A 17,844-nucleotide genomic window follows, 5' to 3' on the forward strand; every position below is an offset into this window, starting at 1 on the left:
GAGTAAGTTGTCACGTAGCAATCGCAGAACGCTTGGATAAATGCATTGAACAGTTCTGGTCTATCGAAGAGCTACCTGAAAAATCACCCCGTTCACAGGAGGAGGAAGATTGCGAGGCTCACTTCCAGAGCACGGTTAGTAGGGATGTCGAAGGGCGCTACGTTGTGCAGTATCCAAAACGCATCGGCTTCCACGATATGATGGGCGAATCAAAAAATACGGCTATAAAACGTTTTCATCTACTGGAAAGACGTCTAGATCGAGATCCAAACCTACGGAAAAATTATAATGAGTTCCTGCAGCAGTATGTTGATCTGGGGCACATGCAGCTTGTTGGCCCAGTAGACAACTTAGACGTTGAAAAACGCACGGTTTGCTACCTACCTCATCACCCGGTCTTTAAGGAAACAAGCTCTACAACTAAACTACGTGTGGTCTTTGATGAATCGGCAAAAACTTCCACAAATTACTCGCTCAATGACGCTTTAATGACCGGCCCGGTTATACAGGATGACCTTCTGGACCTCATGCTTCGGTTTCGTAAACACGCCGTTGCACTAGTGGCAGACGTCGAGAAAATGTATCGACAGATACGAATACACCCGGATGACGCAGCACTCCAACGGATTGTCTGGCGCTTCGACTCTTCCGAACCGATTCAAGTATATGAACTACTTACTGTAACCTACGGTCTCTCCCCGTCATCATTCCTAGCGACTCGTGTGCTTAAGCAACTGGCAACAGACGGCGCAAGTATTAACGAAGGCGCCGCTCTCGCAATTGCGGAAGATTTTTATATGGACGATTTTCTTTCTGGGGCAAGAACTGTCGACGAAGCCAGACAGCTACGGCAGAAGGTGCAGGAAATACTTACGCGGGGTGGCCTTCATTTGCGTAAATGGAACTCGAACCGACCAGAATCATTGGAAGATTTACCCCTCGAAGCAATTGATGGAGCATCAAAGTTGCACTTCGAAAAGGAACAAAAAATCAAAACATTGGGAGTAATTTGGGAAACCGTTTCAGACAAACTATGCTTTGAAGTTAACATCAAGAGCAGCGAGCAATGGACGAAGAGAATGATTTTTTCTGCAATCGCACAGTTGTACGATCCACTTGGACTTGTATCACCAGTTGTGGCGTGGGCGAAAATCCACATGCAGGAGCTGTGGTCGGCCTGCGTTGATTGGGATGATCCCGTTCCTGAAGATGTTTACGCGCGATGGGAGGTATTCTATGCGCAGTTGCCAGCACTCAGCACCTTTAAGGTATCTCGGTATCTCTTCGCTGTTGATCCAGATGAAGTAGAATTTCACGTCTTTTGTGATGCGTCAGAAGTTGCGTACGGAGCCTGCATGTATGTTCGCTCCATCAGCAAACATAATCGAATCATAACGAATCTCGTTTCGTCTAAGTCACGTGTGTCTCCATTAAAACGGATTAGTTTGCCGCGTTTAGAACTTTGTGCTGCACTCCTCGGGGCCAAGCTTTATACTCGTGTATCAACAGCGTTGCGGATGGAAGGAGTTTCGTGCTGGTTCTGGTCAGATTCAACAGTCACACTACATTGGATAAATGCTCCTCCTAACACATGGCAGACCTTCGTCGGAAACCGTACATCTGAAATCCAAAGACTTACACACGGTCATAGCTGGAATCACGTTAAGGGGTCAGAAAACCCAGCGGACTACATATCTCGCGGTATGCTTCCAGAAGATTTTGTCGCTAATTCAACGTGGTGTAGTGGCCCAACATGGTTCCTAAAAAATAGAAAGGAATGGCCAAAATATATTAGTCTCCCTGCGCCACCTGAAGTCGTGATGGAAAGAAGGAAAACGGTAATGGTAGCCCTGAATGTTCCTCTAGAAAACACTCTGTGTGAACGGTACTCGTCATACTGGAAATTAGCTAGAATTACTGCCTACATCTTACGGTTTTTCAACCGCTGCAAATCGAAGAATCAACGCCCGAAGGAAATGTTCATCACGGTATTAGAGTTGCAAGCAGCAAAAGAAGCATTGGTGAAAGGAGTGCAGCAACAAGAATTTTCATCGGAGCTGCAGGCGTTAAAACTAAACCACCAAGTCCCATCCAAATCCCCATTGAAACAGCATTGCTTAATCCTCGACACAAAAGGCATTATTCGTGTCGGTGGTCGGATCCAACACTCAGATGCATCTTACCAAACCAAGCACCCTATGGTACTACCTAGCAATCATGCCCTTTCTCGCCTAATTGCAGAGCATTACCATACTCAATCATTTCACTCTGGCCCTCGAATGACACTGGCTTCAATGCGACAAGAATTCTGGCCTATACGCGGTAAAGATCTAGCCAATTTTGTATGTCGCAAATGCACAAAATGCTTTCGCCATCGCCCTGTTCCTATTAACCAACCAATCGGACAGCTCCCGAGTACTCGCATAACTCCTAGTCGGCCATTCACAATTACGGGGGTGGATTATTGTGGCCCAGTATACCTCAAACCAGTACATCGCCGAGCCGCCCCAAAGAAAGCCTTCATCGCAGTTTTTGTGTGTTTCGCATCTAAAGCCGTGCATTTGGAATTGGTCTGCGACCTTTCAACGGATGCCTTTATTGCTGCCTTACGTCGTTTTATTGCACGCCGCGGACTCCCAGCTGAGATTCACTCGGACAACGGAACCAACTTCCAAGGCGCACGAAACTCACTAGCATCACTCTTTCGTTTACTGAATGATAAACACGACCAAGAGAAAATTATCAACGAGTGCACTAACAGAGGAATAAAATGGAAATTCATTCCCCCCAGAGCACCAAATTTCGGTGGACTGTGGGAGGCAGCCGTGAAAACTGCCAAAAGCTCCTTATCTAAAACGATGGGAAATGTGAAGTTAACATATGAAGACTTCGCTACGCTTCTAACACAAATCGAAGCCAACATGAATACTCGCCCGCTTACACCACTTTCCGAAGACCCAAACGAGCTCGATGTCCTGACTCCCGGGCACTTCCTAACAGGAACGTCACTGATGTCCTTGCCGGATCCCGACTATACAAACGTTCCGGCCAATCGATTAAAACACTATCAACAACTACAACATATGGTACAGCAGCATTGGATAAGGTGGAAAAAGGAATACCTTACGGAGCTCAACACTCAACAGAAGCAATCTTCTTCTCCGGTGAATTTCGTCGTTGGCCAGTTAGGGCTAGTGCAGGAGGACAATAAACCTTCTATCGTGTGGCCACTCGCAAGGATTGTGGCAACTCACCCTGGAGAAGATGGATACACGCGTGTGGTAACCTTAAAAACAGCAACTGGAACCTACAAAAGACCAGTACGCCGAATATTCCTGCTTCCTTTCAACCGAGACCTGGTCCAACAGGAGGATTTACACAAGGCAGGAAACATAGGAGGAAACTAACAGTAATTTAAAAATATTACTTATGCTGTGAATTATTCTGCCGGTTCGCTCTAGGTCTGAGGTAAATTTGACAATGCAAATTTAGGTGGCCGGCTATGTTGACTTTGTTGACAGCTATCGCAGGGAAAGAGAAAGACGAACCAAAACAAAACAGCTTAAAAGTGAGGATGCGAGTAGTGTGCGACAGTGACTGTCCCTCTAGTACTGCATGGTAGCAGATAGTGGTAGCAGCAGGGTAGTAGGGTAAAGCGAGTCAGAATGATTAAACAGTTCAAAATCAGTCGTCATCACGTTCGGTCCGGTCACTTGTACTCATTTAAATCTCAATGTAGTTTTTTGTATAAGTAGATAATAAATGTAGTGTAGTTATTCGTAGTGTCTAAATAAAATGTGTCGTTAATGCCAACTCAGCCTGGAAATACTTATTACCTGCATGCTATTCGGGAACACTAAGCGGCGAGGTCACAACAGTATTGATGATTGTTTTCACTGTTTTGTGGATCCGGATTTTACCATCGTACATTTCCAAACGGCGACAATAATCAATAATTTCCAATGTGTACTGTCCACCTCTTTTAAAAGCTATTTATATTGATGATGGTTCTCCCTGTTTTCTGGTAACTGGAAGTCGCCATCTTGAATTCCAAATGGCGACAATCATCAATTTCCAATGTCTACTGACCACCCCCTCTCAAATCACAATCATATTGATGATGATTTTCACTGAATTGTGATAAATCATCTCTGAAACAGTGATACCATTCTTAAGATAAACATGTAACATTTCTCCTCTCAGGGCAAAAGTGGTATATCTTTCTAACCCATTTTCGCGCTAAGGATTTTTATCCCATTTCAACTTCCTATAGGTACTTAAGGAGTGGGGAGGGAGGAAGAAGGGATGAATTACACCTTAAGTAAATTTATGCAACTTTTTTAAATTATAAAGCATCATCTAGAGAATATTTAGTTAAATTTCCGTAATTTTATATTTAGAAATACGCCGGTGTTAGAGCATTTCCAAAAACGTCTTATGAAAGATTCGTTGTGCGGAATACACGAAAACTCGTCGTATTAAATCAAAAATGTTAATGAATTCACTTTAAGTACCAGGTTGTCCTCCCACCTACGTCTACTTAAAATTTTCGTTTTTCAATAGTTTCGTGGCCCATTTAAGTTTAAAACGCAGTTTTCCGCCATTTTATAGGTAAATGTGAAAACGTAGGGGGAGGAGCTTTTTTTTAAAAAAAATGTTTCAAGTTTGAAACGATTCGGATAAGTAGATTTTGCAGGATCGTGTTCACAGACTTGGAAAAATTGGTTTTCAGAAAACGCTTTTAGCGGGGGGGATGTAATGATTTCAGCGTGAAAAAAGAAATACTTTTTTCGCGATTGTTTTAGAAATTTGGGTGAAGCAAATCGATCGAAACTTTTATACAAGGGTTTTTTATCCATTTTAATTAAAAATTGCTATTTTTCGGGATTAGGTTTTTCGTTTTTCAGAGTGATTGCATAACCTTTCTATATGAGAAAGGCAAAAATGCGCCAAAATTCAAAAAAGTGAATTTTCGTCAAATTTTTTTTCGAGTCTGCATCAAATCTCGACGTTTCATGCACCTTAAAGACATTTAGCATCAAAAATAAAAATTTCTATTTTTAATTTTTCCTATAGTTTATATGGGAAATTTCTGTGTGGCCGCATTCTTTAATCCGTAATTCCGGAAACAGAATTCCGATCGATCCAAAATTCAATAGCAACCGATGGAAAGATTGCACCTTTCATTTGAGACTAAGTTTGGGCAAATCGGTCCAGTCATCTCTGAGAAAAATGAGTGATATTATTTGACACATACGCACATACATACACACACATGCTGCCTTTTTCCGATCTCGATGAACTGAGTCGAATGGGATATGACACTCGGCCCTCCGGGCCGGGATTAGGTTGACGTTTTTCAAAGTGATTGCATAACCTTTCTATATGAGAAAGGCAAAAACCCCTCAATTGAAAAATTATCTCGAAAACTCAACGTATAGGTTAGGTATATTTTACATAAAATGTTTATGCAAAGTTTGAAATAAATCGCTTGAGTAGTTTTCGAATGGCAGTTGTCTTGTCCATATTTTTGCATGGAAAAATTACAGAATGTTATTGCAATGATACATTTTAATGTACAAAAGTTTTGATCGATTCGCTTCACTCAAATTTCTGAACAAATTCTCAAAAAAAGTATTTTTTTCGCGCTGGTCGGACATTTCGAAAAGTCAGCTGCGGCACAGTTTGTCCGCATCAGATAATAAACTTGTTTTACATTGTCACTGCTTGTTCGCATTTCTCACACTATGTCGAAGGAATGAAATTTTGCTTCTTCAAATAAACAAAGCGGTGCACGGGTATATTTGATTGCGTGCCCTGCCGTAGCAGCTGAGCAAGTTTTGCATTCTAATCAGAACATGATGAGAAACCAAAATCACGAACGGAACTCCGTCCGTTTTTTCGGATTAAAGCAAGACTCATATTTTTTCTATTCGATTTGTCTCATTTCTCCTTAATATATCATTGGTTTTCAAAGCACTTCTCTTCCAAAACTAGACGAAACATCTATTTTCAATAGGGCAGTAAGTCAAAGGTTTTCATCTCATCAGTATCAGACAAACTATCTTGGTCAGAAGATAGACAGTGAATCTAAATTTGAAGCACTATTTGTCACTAACACTACAAAACAAATAATTGGTCACCGAAGATGTCCAGCAAGCACAAAAGTTCTGTCTGCTGATGAAATCATAGCAAAATCGAAACATAGTTCGGCTAGCAAGCCAATGCATTGCACTTTCTTTAAGGATAGCAATTATTAATACATACCGTATTTACATAGGCTTATTATTACCATATCTATACAGGCTTGGAACAAATTTTTCCAAATCATCGAATAAAAAATGCCATAAGACTTAATCGTTTTAGCCAACACAAATTCCAATTCAGACAAGCTTTAGCTCTCCGATTACAAACCCTGCACATGAGTGGTGAATGCGAGGGAAAACTGAAATGGCACGGAATCGCCCACTCCGGTTCACTTACGGTCAATCGCTAACGAATCCTGTGCGAGTGTCTGTATATGGGCAATGTCAATAAATTTAACCGTGCGACATTTTACAAATTAATTCGAGCATGTGCAGCACAATATGCTTGAAAGTGGAATTTCCAGTTCTTCCCAAGCTGACACAGGCGATTTTGCAACCCAACAGCGTCAGATACAGAGTGCAATGACACAATCGTACCTCCATTGTAGCACAGCGATTGAAAAGGTTGACCCTTTTTGCTGTCTCAAACGTTGATAACTTTTGGAATCGGTTAAATTGTTTTCATAGTGCAAATCGCGAACTTCACAATACAATATTTAAAAATGGTCTTTTAAACCTTTGTAAACACTAAAACGTTCCATAGACTCAAGACGCTCATTTTCATAATGAATGATCCACTATTAACAACCGGCTATGAGTCCTAAAGTAGCGTGCAAAACCATTTAAGTGGCTCAAACCATCATCGCTCGCTGCACGTCTGTCCGCCAGATTAAAACATACGGAATTCAATTAAACTCAAAGCTTACCACTTGTACTCGTCGTTAAATCTATTCTCCCCTTCAGCTGTCTGCACCAGTGCAAGTTGATTTGCCTGATTTCTCGGTTGATTCGGGACCATTCACCACGACCGAATGATTTTACCGGCAAGATATTATGAATTAATTATCGCTTCCCTTTTTCGAAACAAAACTGCACCCCGCCGCCGGTCGAGATCGTGTTGTCGGTTTTATTAGCCGAACCTGGGCTAGTTTATTAGCGTCTTTTTGCTCGCTTAGAGTTGGCGAAAAAAAGCCAATTATTCATAACGGCGAGGCTACATCGTTTGCTTAGTCAGCAAGCTATCGTGATGTCAATATTGAACAAAAATACCTATGTAATGTCAAGTTAAGGTGCCCACGTCAGGTTGTTTCGTCGAAATTTTGTTAAGCCATCTACTGTACAATGAAGAATTGATGCGATATGTACATATATAATATTTAAAAGAATAGATAGTCTAAAAAATCTAGTTGAACCTACGAAAAACGACGAGAACAATTAATATAAAATCAGATCCGTTCCCATGCTTTCATATAAAGCGTACATGTCGAGCTTCTAAATTGTAACGGAATATTCTAAGAACAATAAATTTCCTACACAGTGCAACACACTCAATCAGCAGGTGCAAAAAGTGTGCAGAATATTAACTATTTAACATCTCGTTACCACACTGATTATGCTGCAGCAATATTCATTAGCAAAGCAGAACCAAGCATCGCTATCCCGTTCCTTCCCACGACTGTCAACGTCCTTCGTCGTAGCCGCGTCACCAGTCAGTCGTCGTCGTCGTCGTCTAGCCAAACGAACGAGATCGAATTGATTGATCACGTGTATTCCGCCGGCTAAGAACACGACTTAAATGTTGTCTATTAATAGTCGCAACTATCGCAACCATAAAAGGGGGTACATGCTGGTGCACCTTCCATCCGAGTTGGGGTGCATGCTTTGCAATGAACTGCACTGCTGCCGCACAAGTCACCGAGCAGCACATCCATTGATGCCTATGTTGGTCGCCATCAGGTGGTTCATGCAGGCAACAGAGCAGCAGCAGGTGGCACCGCGAGGCTGCGAGAGCACAAATTTTATAACAATGCAAGAATTCCGGGGCTACAGAGGCCGTGGCCGGAGCTGTGAGAAAATCTGTCTACCGGTGACCTTGCGAAACACGTGAACTTTTCAACGGACTGCGCATACGGATGGAACAGTCGGATGGTGAAACGGCACCGTTGGCAAATTGTGTCAATTGATTCGTGTTAACGGAAAAGTTTGTAGCCGTGTTGCAAAACATAAGATCAGTTTGATGGTGAATGTCTGAATCTACAGTCACGAATCATCAATGCATTAAATATTTATTTATCTATTTATAATTATTCTAATTTCAATTTTTTCCATGAATGTGCGCACTCTAATAAAATTGAAAATATAATTTCAATCATTTCATCATCGGTTGTTCTGTCGTGACACACTAGAAACAGACGCATCTTGCGATCGTTTACAAACTATAACAGAATCGCTTGCGAAAAAGCCTCTTGTTCTGGAAATTGAAGGCCAGCTGCTTTGAGTCAATATCGTAATTGTGACGGAAAAAGGAAAACAAGAACCAATTTATATCCTTAGCAAACTAGTAATGGGCGAGTGAATAGCGAATCGACCAAAAGAATCGACTCTAGAAAAAGAGTGAATGAACAACGATTTTCTAAAAAGTCGCGATTCTTTGAAAAAAAACTGTGGTTAAGAAATTTAGAGGAATGTATAATAGGACATTACAAAAAAGCACTCAGTTTTGAAATCTCAAATGCTCCCCCCTTTCATATTGTGACAAATGTCAAATAAACTCAGATGCCAAATTTCACATCAGTTGGACAACTTTAGACTCCGCCGACTTCGCTTGAAGTTTTTGACATTGTAGTGTAGAATGGGTGCTATGTTATTGCAGAGGTCCGTTAACGACTGTCATTTCGTCTGTTACCGTGAATCAGTTGTATTAGTCACGGCGTCCTTTATGTTTTCGCGTGTTATTCTGCGAAAACGCATTGTCTTCGTCCTCAGCACAGTACATTTAATCGAAGTAAAAAATGTCCAGTGAGTATTTTCTTCCATAAAATTTAATGCTTAACGCGATAGTTGTGTTGGTTTTTCGGTATTTTTGCTTTTTGAAAAAATACGGACATCAACACAAAACATACGCTTGGGGGTCAGACATTTGGGGGCACTATAAGTCTCTACTGATTGTCTCACAGCTAAACAACCACGTGAGCCGGAATGAACAACTTCAATTCCACACGCTTGCAACGAGGAGGACACCGAAAAAGTCATTCGCAAGTCGAAGCCTTACGCAGCTGTCGAAAAAAAGTTTTTTTTTCAGCATTTCGTTTCACAGTTTCATGATTTTTCACATCATTAGCCACATCTCTTTGTCCTACCTGAATGAAGTCAATTTAATTTATGAATAATCTGCAGTATTAATACTCTTTAAATAAAAGTTGAAATGGTGATTTTCTAATCGTATACATTGTTTAAGTTAACCTTGAATATCGTACCCCCAGTTTTTCAAAACATCGTGAAAACGGTACCTTCGCCATATTGGATTTAGCTTGAAAAATATTTAGCCAGGCATAAAACCGTTATTGCCAAAACGGAAAAAATTCGGAAACATCAGATTTTTTACATTAAATCATTAAATAGCACATAACAGCTCCGTTTAGCAAAAAAATTATTTTTTTATATAGGGGAACCCGGGGCTATTTGTACCTACTTTAGTAAATCGCCCTTTTCGGTGGATAGATGTGAAAAAAATTACCAATCAAAGGTCCTAATTGTTAGTTTGAAACCTCGGCTACATTTTGGTGCCATAAAAGGAGTTCATTTGCACCACTCAATAGCAGCGCTAGGAGACGATTTGCGAACATCTACGTTTTTCCATCCTTTTTCAATGTAGGGGTAATTCCGGCCTCCCAAACGGGGTAATTCAGACCGTCATTTTTCTTCAATTTTTTTTACACTGAAGTTATGTTTACCTATGAAATATTTATAAGAGACACTCCTTAAGAAGCAAAAAGGAAACAAATTGCTTTGCAAAAACTTAATCTGGTAAGTCATAGCCCATGTATTTTCTTTGCTGTGGTGTGTGCAACGGTGTGCTCAGCCGCAAGCCGCTGAACGGTGATTGACGGAATAGGAGGTCCAAATAGCCCCGTACGCTCATTTTGCACAACAAAAGTGGTGAGAGTCTCGGAAATATCTCTGTTTTCACCCAAAAAAAATCATTTCATAAAATAGGAGCCTCAAGCTTTCCAAAATTCTTACTATTTATTTGTTTCCAGTTTTATTTGTTGATTTAATCACCGTTTTTCCATTATAATGATTTTTGTTTTGAGAAAAGCAAAAAAACGAAACACATTGCATCTCCTTTCTACAAATAACAAAGAATCAAATTAAGCTCTCAAAATTAATGTTTCAGAATAGCGGTTCCATGAATATGTACGATAGTCAGAAAGTCTTGCTATTTTCTGAGAAATCGAGGGGGTCCGAATTACCCCCACTGTCTTAATAGCCCCGGGTCCCCCTACTATTTTAAATGTGAAAAATGTTCAGAATCACATGATAAATGCTTCACCTCAGAAAAAAATGCGGAAAGTTGGGGTATTGAAGCATTTGATTTAAAAAATTGATTTCTAGCCTAAATGTCAAAAAATCTGATGTTTCCGTATTTTACCGGCAACGAATCTATTTCCATATTGTTCCTGCGAATGTTCCACGTTCAATAAGATACTTTTAATAAAAATGTACGAAAAAATATTAAATTGTATATGAATGACAAAATGCCCTAGAACCCCAACTTCTCATATTTTGACGAAGTCGTAAAGGTCCTGTTCGATTTCTGAGATTTTTTTACATCAGAAAAACAGCAAAAAATGCATGATTTGCAGCATAGAGCAGAATGGTTATTAAGAAAAAGGCATTTTTGAAACAAAGAGCCCCAAAACTCCAACTACTCTATTTTTTGGGAAACGAAGATACTTTCATTACAATGCTAAGAATTTTTCTTTAAGAAATGGTATAAATTATAATTTTCCTAGTACTGCTTCAAAAGTTATAGCATTTAATAGATTTTTTCCTCACATTTTCCCATAGTACCAAATCAAAATCTTCAAGCGAAGTATCTGAGTTTACTTTGACATTTGTCACAATGTGAAAGGGGGAAGTCCCTCGAGATTCAAAAAAAAAATTTGCGATGCCCTGACTATAACATTTAGAACGGAATATTTTTTGCAAACGTTATAATTGTGCACGCTGACGCAGTGTGAAATCTCAAATTCAGTTGCCTATTTCTGCATCCATTTACCGACTCCAGCAGCCAGTTTCAACGCCTCCCTTATTCATTCTCTTCCAATCCAACTGAAGTTTCACGTAGAATCAAATAACATCAGTTTAGAGGAAATATAAATTCAACATCAAAAGCATTCATTTATTATATGTGGAACAATTGAAGACATATAGTGGTATCTTCTACATTTTTGAGCAGCAGCTCTCAACCTTTTTCGTTGCACGGGTCTCTTCGAAATTACCAACACCGTTTACGATTTTTAATGTAATCAATATACTATTTTCTGTCTGTTACTAAAAAATGCTGAAATTCCAATATCCATCCGGAAACGGTATTCGTCTTGGCGGATCCCAAGCAATTACATCACATACGTCTAGTCGTCCGCGGACCCCAGGTTGCGAATCGCTGTCTTAGATCATAAGTGAACTGCGTAATCTATGCCTGGTGCATTTTCGCTCGATAATCCTAGTCAGAACCAGCATAGAAAAAATTCTGTTTGCAACTGAAATTGAATGTATACCGAAAATAACTGAATGAATGTGCTGAACCTAACGAATAAAGAACGAGTCAAGCCACTGAAACATTCCCTTCAGCACGGCGCGCATGAATCATATTCCGTTACTCTTTTAAGCTCACCCGGGGATGTCAATATTTCTAAGCTTTGGTCATTATGAATCTAACAATATTCTAGCAAATTAAGTGAGTTAACTGGGTAGCTTAAAAATTACAATTGAGGTTTTATGATAGTTTTATAGCCACTCATAAAACTTAGATCGAACTTGTAGCAATTATTACTTGGGTATTGTGGCCATGTTTGCTTATCATGCTAATTGAACATCTATACATCTTTCCCGAACCATCTCACTATAATACCGACAAGCCAAATCCAACCAAAACTGCACCGCACACCCGTGACATCTTACGAAACACAATGAGTGTTGATCCAACCATTCTTTATCGTCTTGATTGACAATGTCACTCGACAAGAAAATTTTGCATTTTATACTTTGTTGGAATCCCTCACCAACGTTTTCGTAAAATTATTCTTTAACATATCCTTTTTCTAGACTACCTTTTCTTTTCATCCAGAGCAAAAGTCAAAAATTTGATACACTAGAGCTGTCAATTAAGCAAGCAATCACAGAAGAAAATACTGCTCCTGCTACGGAATGTAAATAACTCAGAAGTATACTTTATATTCCCGCTCCTTTACGTCCATTTGAAAGCTGAGAAAATTTCCTACTAAATAAAGCCCTCAAATATTTCAGCTAATGGAATGATGTATCCTTTTAGTGCTCAAGTTATGTTATGTTTTTGATGTGGGTGTTGCTAATTTTCTCAAAATAATAAATTATAAACATTACAATTATTTTGAAAAAGTTGAATTCCATAAATTGTTCTTCAATGTCATATTCTTATCTCTTCTCATTTCTGAACTTTTTCAGTAGTCGACTTATAAATGCTTAAAAGATGGTACTTTTTCTCTTATTTGCTTAGTGGATACGTCCTACAGGATCTTCATTGGGCCATTGTTCGGCGTCCTACGTATCCGAGTCAGTTAAAGAATGTTCAGTGCATCTACTTCGTAAAGAATTATAGGCTCTGCTCTTTTCAAAGCGGTGCAAAGTACTGACTACAGTGAAGATCCTATATTATTAGTCCCCTTGTTTATCCACCTCCGAATTTTTCTACAACAGATTTGTTAGCTTTTTGACCCGATTTTGCCAGCCACATTTAAGACAACGTCTTCTGATTTAATTCTCTTATGTTACATGATGGAATTAAAGCGAAAGTCTTTTGCTTAAGGTGGGCGTCTGTTGTAGAGAAAAAAAATAATCGAAATCTTTTTTTATCCGCTCAATTGTTAGTATTGAACCTTCAAAAAGGTCTCCCGCAATCTTGGTGGCTACGTTGAACTTCTTTTGTTTTAAACAGCCATGCATTCTACGCGCGTACTTTCTATAACACGCAGATTTCAATCTATCGGCAACAATTTTCGCACAAACTGAAAGCGGTAAAAATACAGTGTAAACAATACACTCTAAACTACTTTTACCCAAATTTTATAGAGAAAATACGCAAAGGGTCATTTTCTACAGATTTTTTTTTGTGATTCAAATTGATTTAATAGCGTTTGTTCTAGACCCGCATTTTTCATATTGGTGAACACGATAACTCAAAAACTAATCAACGAATTGACTCTATTTTTTATGAGTATGCCCAATATGTGTAGCATGTCGATGAACCACAGAAAATTGAATAAAAAAATTTTCTCCATAATATTTTGAAGAAAAATGAACGAATTTTGCAGAAAAATATAAGATTTTTACGTTTTCATGTAGCCAAACTCGAACTTTTTTCTATTTTTTGTGGTTCATCGACTAACTACAAATGTCTAAGCTTTATAAAACTTATTGAATTTGCCGTATCAGACAATTTTATCAAGAGTTATCGTGTTCACCGCGGGGCACAGTGGGGCGAAACAGAAAAAAGACGGTCAAAAGTATTTCCTGAGTTTCACAGATGTTTTCATGCTTCAATGTCTTCAGGAAAGTTTCCTAGGACTACACCCCACATCTTTTAGGATAAGCACCTTAATTTTTCTTAAGGTGCAAGCGTCACTTAAAAAAAAAAATTTAGCTCGACGACCAAAAAAATTTTTTTTGTGCGGAATCTTGTAAAGCAATTTATTTCAAACAACTTTGATGAACATATCTGCCATCTATATATTTTTCCTTAAGAGATATGTACGTTGCACCTTAAAATCAATTTTTTAACTTTCTCTTCTACAACTTAATTTTTTCTACATTCATATATTCTAGAAAGTTTTAGATACCGTCAAAACACACAACTTTTCTGAATACTCCAATGATGTATGACATGTGTATCGGGATTTGAATCGATTTTTCTTTAAAAAATACTCTTTTTCATTACAAAATTTTTCAAAATTGTGAAACTTTGTGAACCAAAACTCATCATGATTAGATTCGTCATGTTATGTAGTATATGTAAGCGAAGTATAACAATCCGGACTTTTCGAGTTTTTTTGTTTTCCTGCATTTTTATACTGTATAATGTATGGATATTTCGCAGTATCTATAGAACGGGTGTTAGTAAATCAACACGTCATAATACAGAATCCTAAACTCAATGCAAAATATATCTTCTATTATCAACAATCAACATGTAAAAACAATGAAAGTGTATGAAGCACTAATTATACATTAGAAGGACGCCCAAATTGCTTTTTACGCGGGTACATTACACGCTTAACAGCAATCCAATTATTGATAGCATTAGTAATATGAATATTTTATTGTGAATTATTGAAAATAAAAGAAAACACACGTTGAAGCAAATATCATTCTGAATCACTCTCAGAGCTTGCCTTTTGTGGATTTTTGAGTAACTGGATTTTCTGGAACGAAGAATGAGAGGGATAATACCAAAATTATATAATCTTTCCAAAATTAATAGTTTTGGTCATCTTTTTCTGTATATATAAAAGTCAATGTTTGTATGTATGTGATTTAAGGACTCCCGAAAGGCTTAGCCGATTGCCCTAAAAATTTATACGTAGTAGACATTTGTTATGGAGCGTGTTTGTGTGCTATTGGTTGGGGATTATCTGCCATGGCGCTTCGGAACAAATTGTGTTTTACTCCTATTTCGTTGAAAGTCGCAGCAACATTCGGCGGGTATTGGCAAGTTCAATATAAAATACTTCTAATGTATAATAAGTGCTTCATTCACTTTCATTGTTTTTACATGTTGATTGTTGATAATAGAAGATATATTTTGCATTGAGTTTAGTATTCTGTATTATGACGTGTTGATTTACTAACGCCCGTTCTATACATACTGCGAAATATCCATACATTATACAGTATAAAAATGCAGGAAAACCAAAAAACCCGAAAAGTCCGGATTGTTATACTTCGCTTACAGATACTACATAACATGACAAATTCAATCATGGTGAGTTTTGGTTCACAAAGTTTCACAATTTTGAGAAATTTCGTAATGAAAAAGAGTATTTTTTAAAGAAAAATCGATTTAAATCCCGATACACATATCATACATCATTGGAGTCTTCAGAAAAGTTGTGTGTTTTGACGGTATCTAAAACTTTCTAGAATATACGAATGTAGAAAAAATTAAGTTGTAGAAGAGAAAGTTGAAAAATTGATTTCAAGGTGCAACGTACATATCTCTTAAGGAAAAAAATATAGATGGCAGATATATTCATCAAAGTTGTTTAAAATAAATTGCTCTACAAGATTCCGCGCAAAAAAAATTTTTTTGGTCGTCAAGCTAAAATTTTTTTTTAAGTCACGCTTGCACCTTAATAAAAATTAAGGTGCTTGTCCTAAAAGATGTGGGATGTAGTCCTAGGAAAGATTCCTGAAGACATTGAAGCATGAAAACATCTGTGAAACTCAGGAAAGTCTTTTGACCGTCTTTTTTCTGTTTCGCCCCACTGTGCGGCGCTCCTCGACGTGGAAATAGTTGGACGTCTACTCTTGGAACGCTCGTATGTGTGGCTGTGTGTGACTGAAAATATTTTTTTTGTACACAATGAATGTAACATTACACAAAAGATTCATTGTTACCTTGCCTTCAAAATCGTAAAATAAAATAACTTTCATTTTGAGCACTTTACACCAGACGAGCCCCTTAAGTGTGTAAACAATTCAAAATGTCGATGTTCTTAAAGAGAATAAAAAGTTTCAATTTTCTTTTAAACTGATGCGATAATAGATCGATTCCGAAGAGTTGTTTGGGTTTTTTTTATCATACTTTAGATAGTCCCAATCAATATGAAACAAATATGTTCAGATTTTGTCAGTCTTTAATACATAATGGGGTTGACAAAATCGGTCATTATAATCATTCTAAAAATTATAGAGAAGATCACAGATTTTTAAATTTTGTTCTTACAGCAATTATAGCTAGCATCTACAGGAAATTATAATAAAAAATTTTGCAAAAAAATTGCTGAAAATTTTTCAACACTAGTAGTTAGATATGTTGTGCCATGAAACAAGATATTCGCCCTAAAACAATCTTAAAAGTTATAAGAATAGAATAGTATTTCTAAGAAACACTAATAAACACCCTAAACTGTGATTTTAAATTCCTTGTGAAATGATAGCATTTCTTCAGCAAACTTTTCTTAAATTTATCGTCCTACAACTTCACTGAAAGTAGTATGGCTCTATCTAGAATGATCAAAAAGTTAATCTTTTTATCTCTGCAAAATTAGAACAACCCTAACTGTTGTTTTAACAAAAAGAAAGGGCTCACAAACTTCAGTTTTGGTAAAAACTTGACCACTGTGCATCCGTTAAGTAGACGAGACATGCTGGCGAGTGCCGCATTATGGCCGTAATTTAGTCTGGCAGAATTAAGGAAGGAAGCGATAAGAATGGATCAGATCGAAAGTTGAGACCACGTTTGTCGAAATCTAACAGCCGTCGAAGATCAGAGTATGTAGTCAAATTAACGTTGGGCAGTTTTATTTTTGCATTTTGCACAAACAGCTGCATATACGATCGTAGGACGAACCAAGATACAATACAGTGCCTTTAAGCAGTGTACATTTACAAAATATATTTAGAAGCTTTGGGAATGTTAAAATTCAATTTTAAATCTTGTTATTTCTCAATTTGAAGTTAAATTTGCGAAATACTACAATCATACATGATGTTTACGTGTGAAAGAAACATTTAGCAGCATCCTTTAGACTGTGCACCAATTTATGTTTCCAATGAAAATTGGAACAATTTAGCATCTGTGGGTGTATTAATAAGGTGTAACAGTTTATAGTCATCGGCAAATGATAGTTTCATACATTTTACCGAGAGGTGTACCCTGATGAACGCCACAGCTAGCAGCAAATTGAGAGGTCGCACAGTTTCCAATTTTTACGACCATTTCGCGTTAGGATAGATATGAGTGAAGTCAAAACAGTTCGTTCAGTACAACGGAAGTTGTTTACGTTCAAAAACTAACGCAGTAGCCACAACCGATATTTTGAAACGGGCCCCCTTTATTGAAAGCTGAAATGTGTTCTACATTAAAATACGCTAAAGTAAATGCTTGTTAAAAATGGTGAGAACCCTTAATTTAAACAAAACAAAAGAGAGCGATCAATATGTATGACGACGACAAAATCGAAGAAACGTCTACACGATCTAGCACCACGTACTAATTCAGTACAACACATGCACTTCTGGTACCAGTAAACTAATCCTAAAACAAATTAAAACAATTTGAGGGGTTTTGTGGATTATATCATGAATAGGTCTTGTGGCGCTCAAAAATGAAAAGATTGTATTGTTTCTTCAGTCTTAGGTCTTGAATCATTATCCTGTGGTAACGTAAACGTTTTCTGAAGACCTAATTCACGTTCAATACTCGGATAAAATAATATATCAGAAATATTAAATTAAGACATTTCTCCCCGGGTTCGGCTCCTCTACAAGATTCAAT

The 17,844-nt window shown here is 37.9% G+C and overlaps 3 protein-coding genes across 3 annotated transcripts in view; all 3 read left to right on the top strand.

Annotated features, from left to right (window-relative positions):
* The window catches only part of LOC131688053 (uncharacterized), a 33,088-nt gene extending 31,513 nt beyond the window's left edge, over window positions 1–1,575 (top strand). Inside the window, exons 4-5 of the mRNA XM_058972198.1 lie at window positions 99–1,268; window positions 1,459–1,575. Of these exons, the coding sequence (XP_058828181.1) occupies window positions 99–1,268; window positions 1,459–1,575 (1,287 nt within the window). The remainder of the gene's footprint in view (window positions 1–98; window positions 1,269–1,458) is intronic.
* The window catches only part of LOC131693077 (bromodomain-containing protein DDB_G0270170), a 505,027-nt gene that overhangs the window by 416,206 nt on the left and 70,977 nt on the right, over window positions 1–17,844 (top strand). The window lies entirely within an intron of this gene.
* LOC131688054 (uncharacterized) lies at window positions 1,842–3,407 on the top strand. Its single transcript, XM_058972199.1, has one exon. The coding sequence runs from the start codon at window positions 1,842–1,844 to the stop codon at window positions 3,405–3,407; it is 1,566 nt and encodes a 521-aa protein (XP_058828182.1).

The sequence above is a fragment of the Topomyia yanbarensis genome, chromosome 3 (genome assembly GCF_030247195.1).
Source record: "Topomyia yanbarensis strain Yona2022 chromosome 3, ASM3024719v1, whole genome shotgun sequence".
NCBI lineage: Eukaryota > Metazoa > Arthropoda > Insecta > Diptera > Culicidae > Topomyia > Topomyia yanbarensis.

Bases quoted from the DNA above. Each gene is read 5' to 3' on its own strand.
- LOC131688054 (XM_058972199.1), top strand. From the start codon at position 1,842: ATGGTAGCCCTGAATGTTCCTCTAGAAAACACTCTGTGTGAACGGTAC.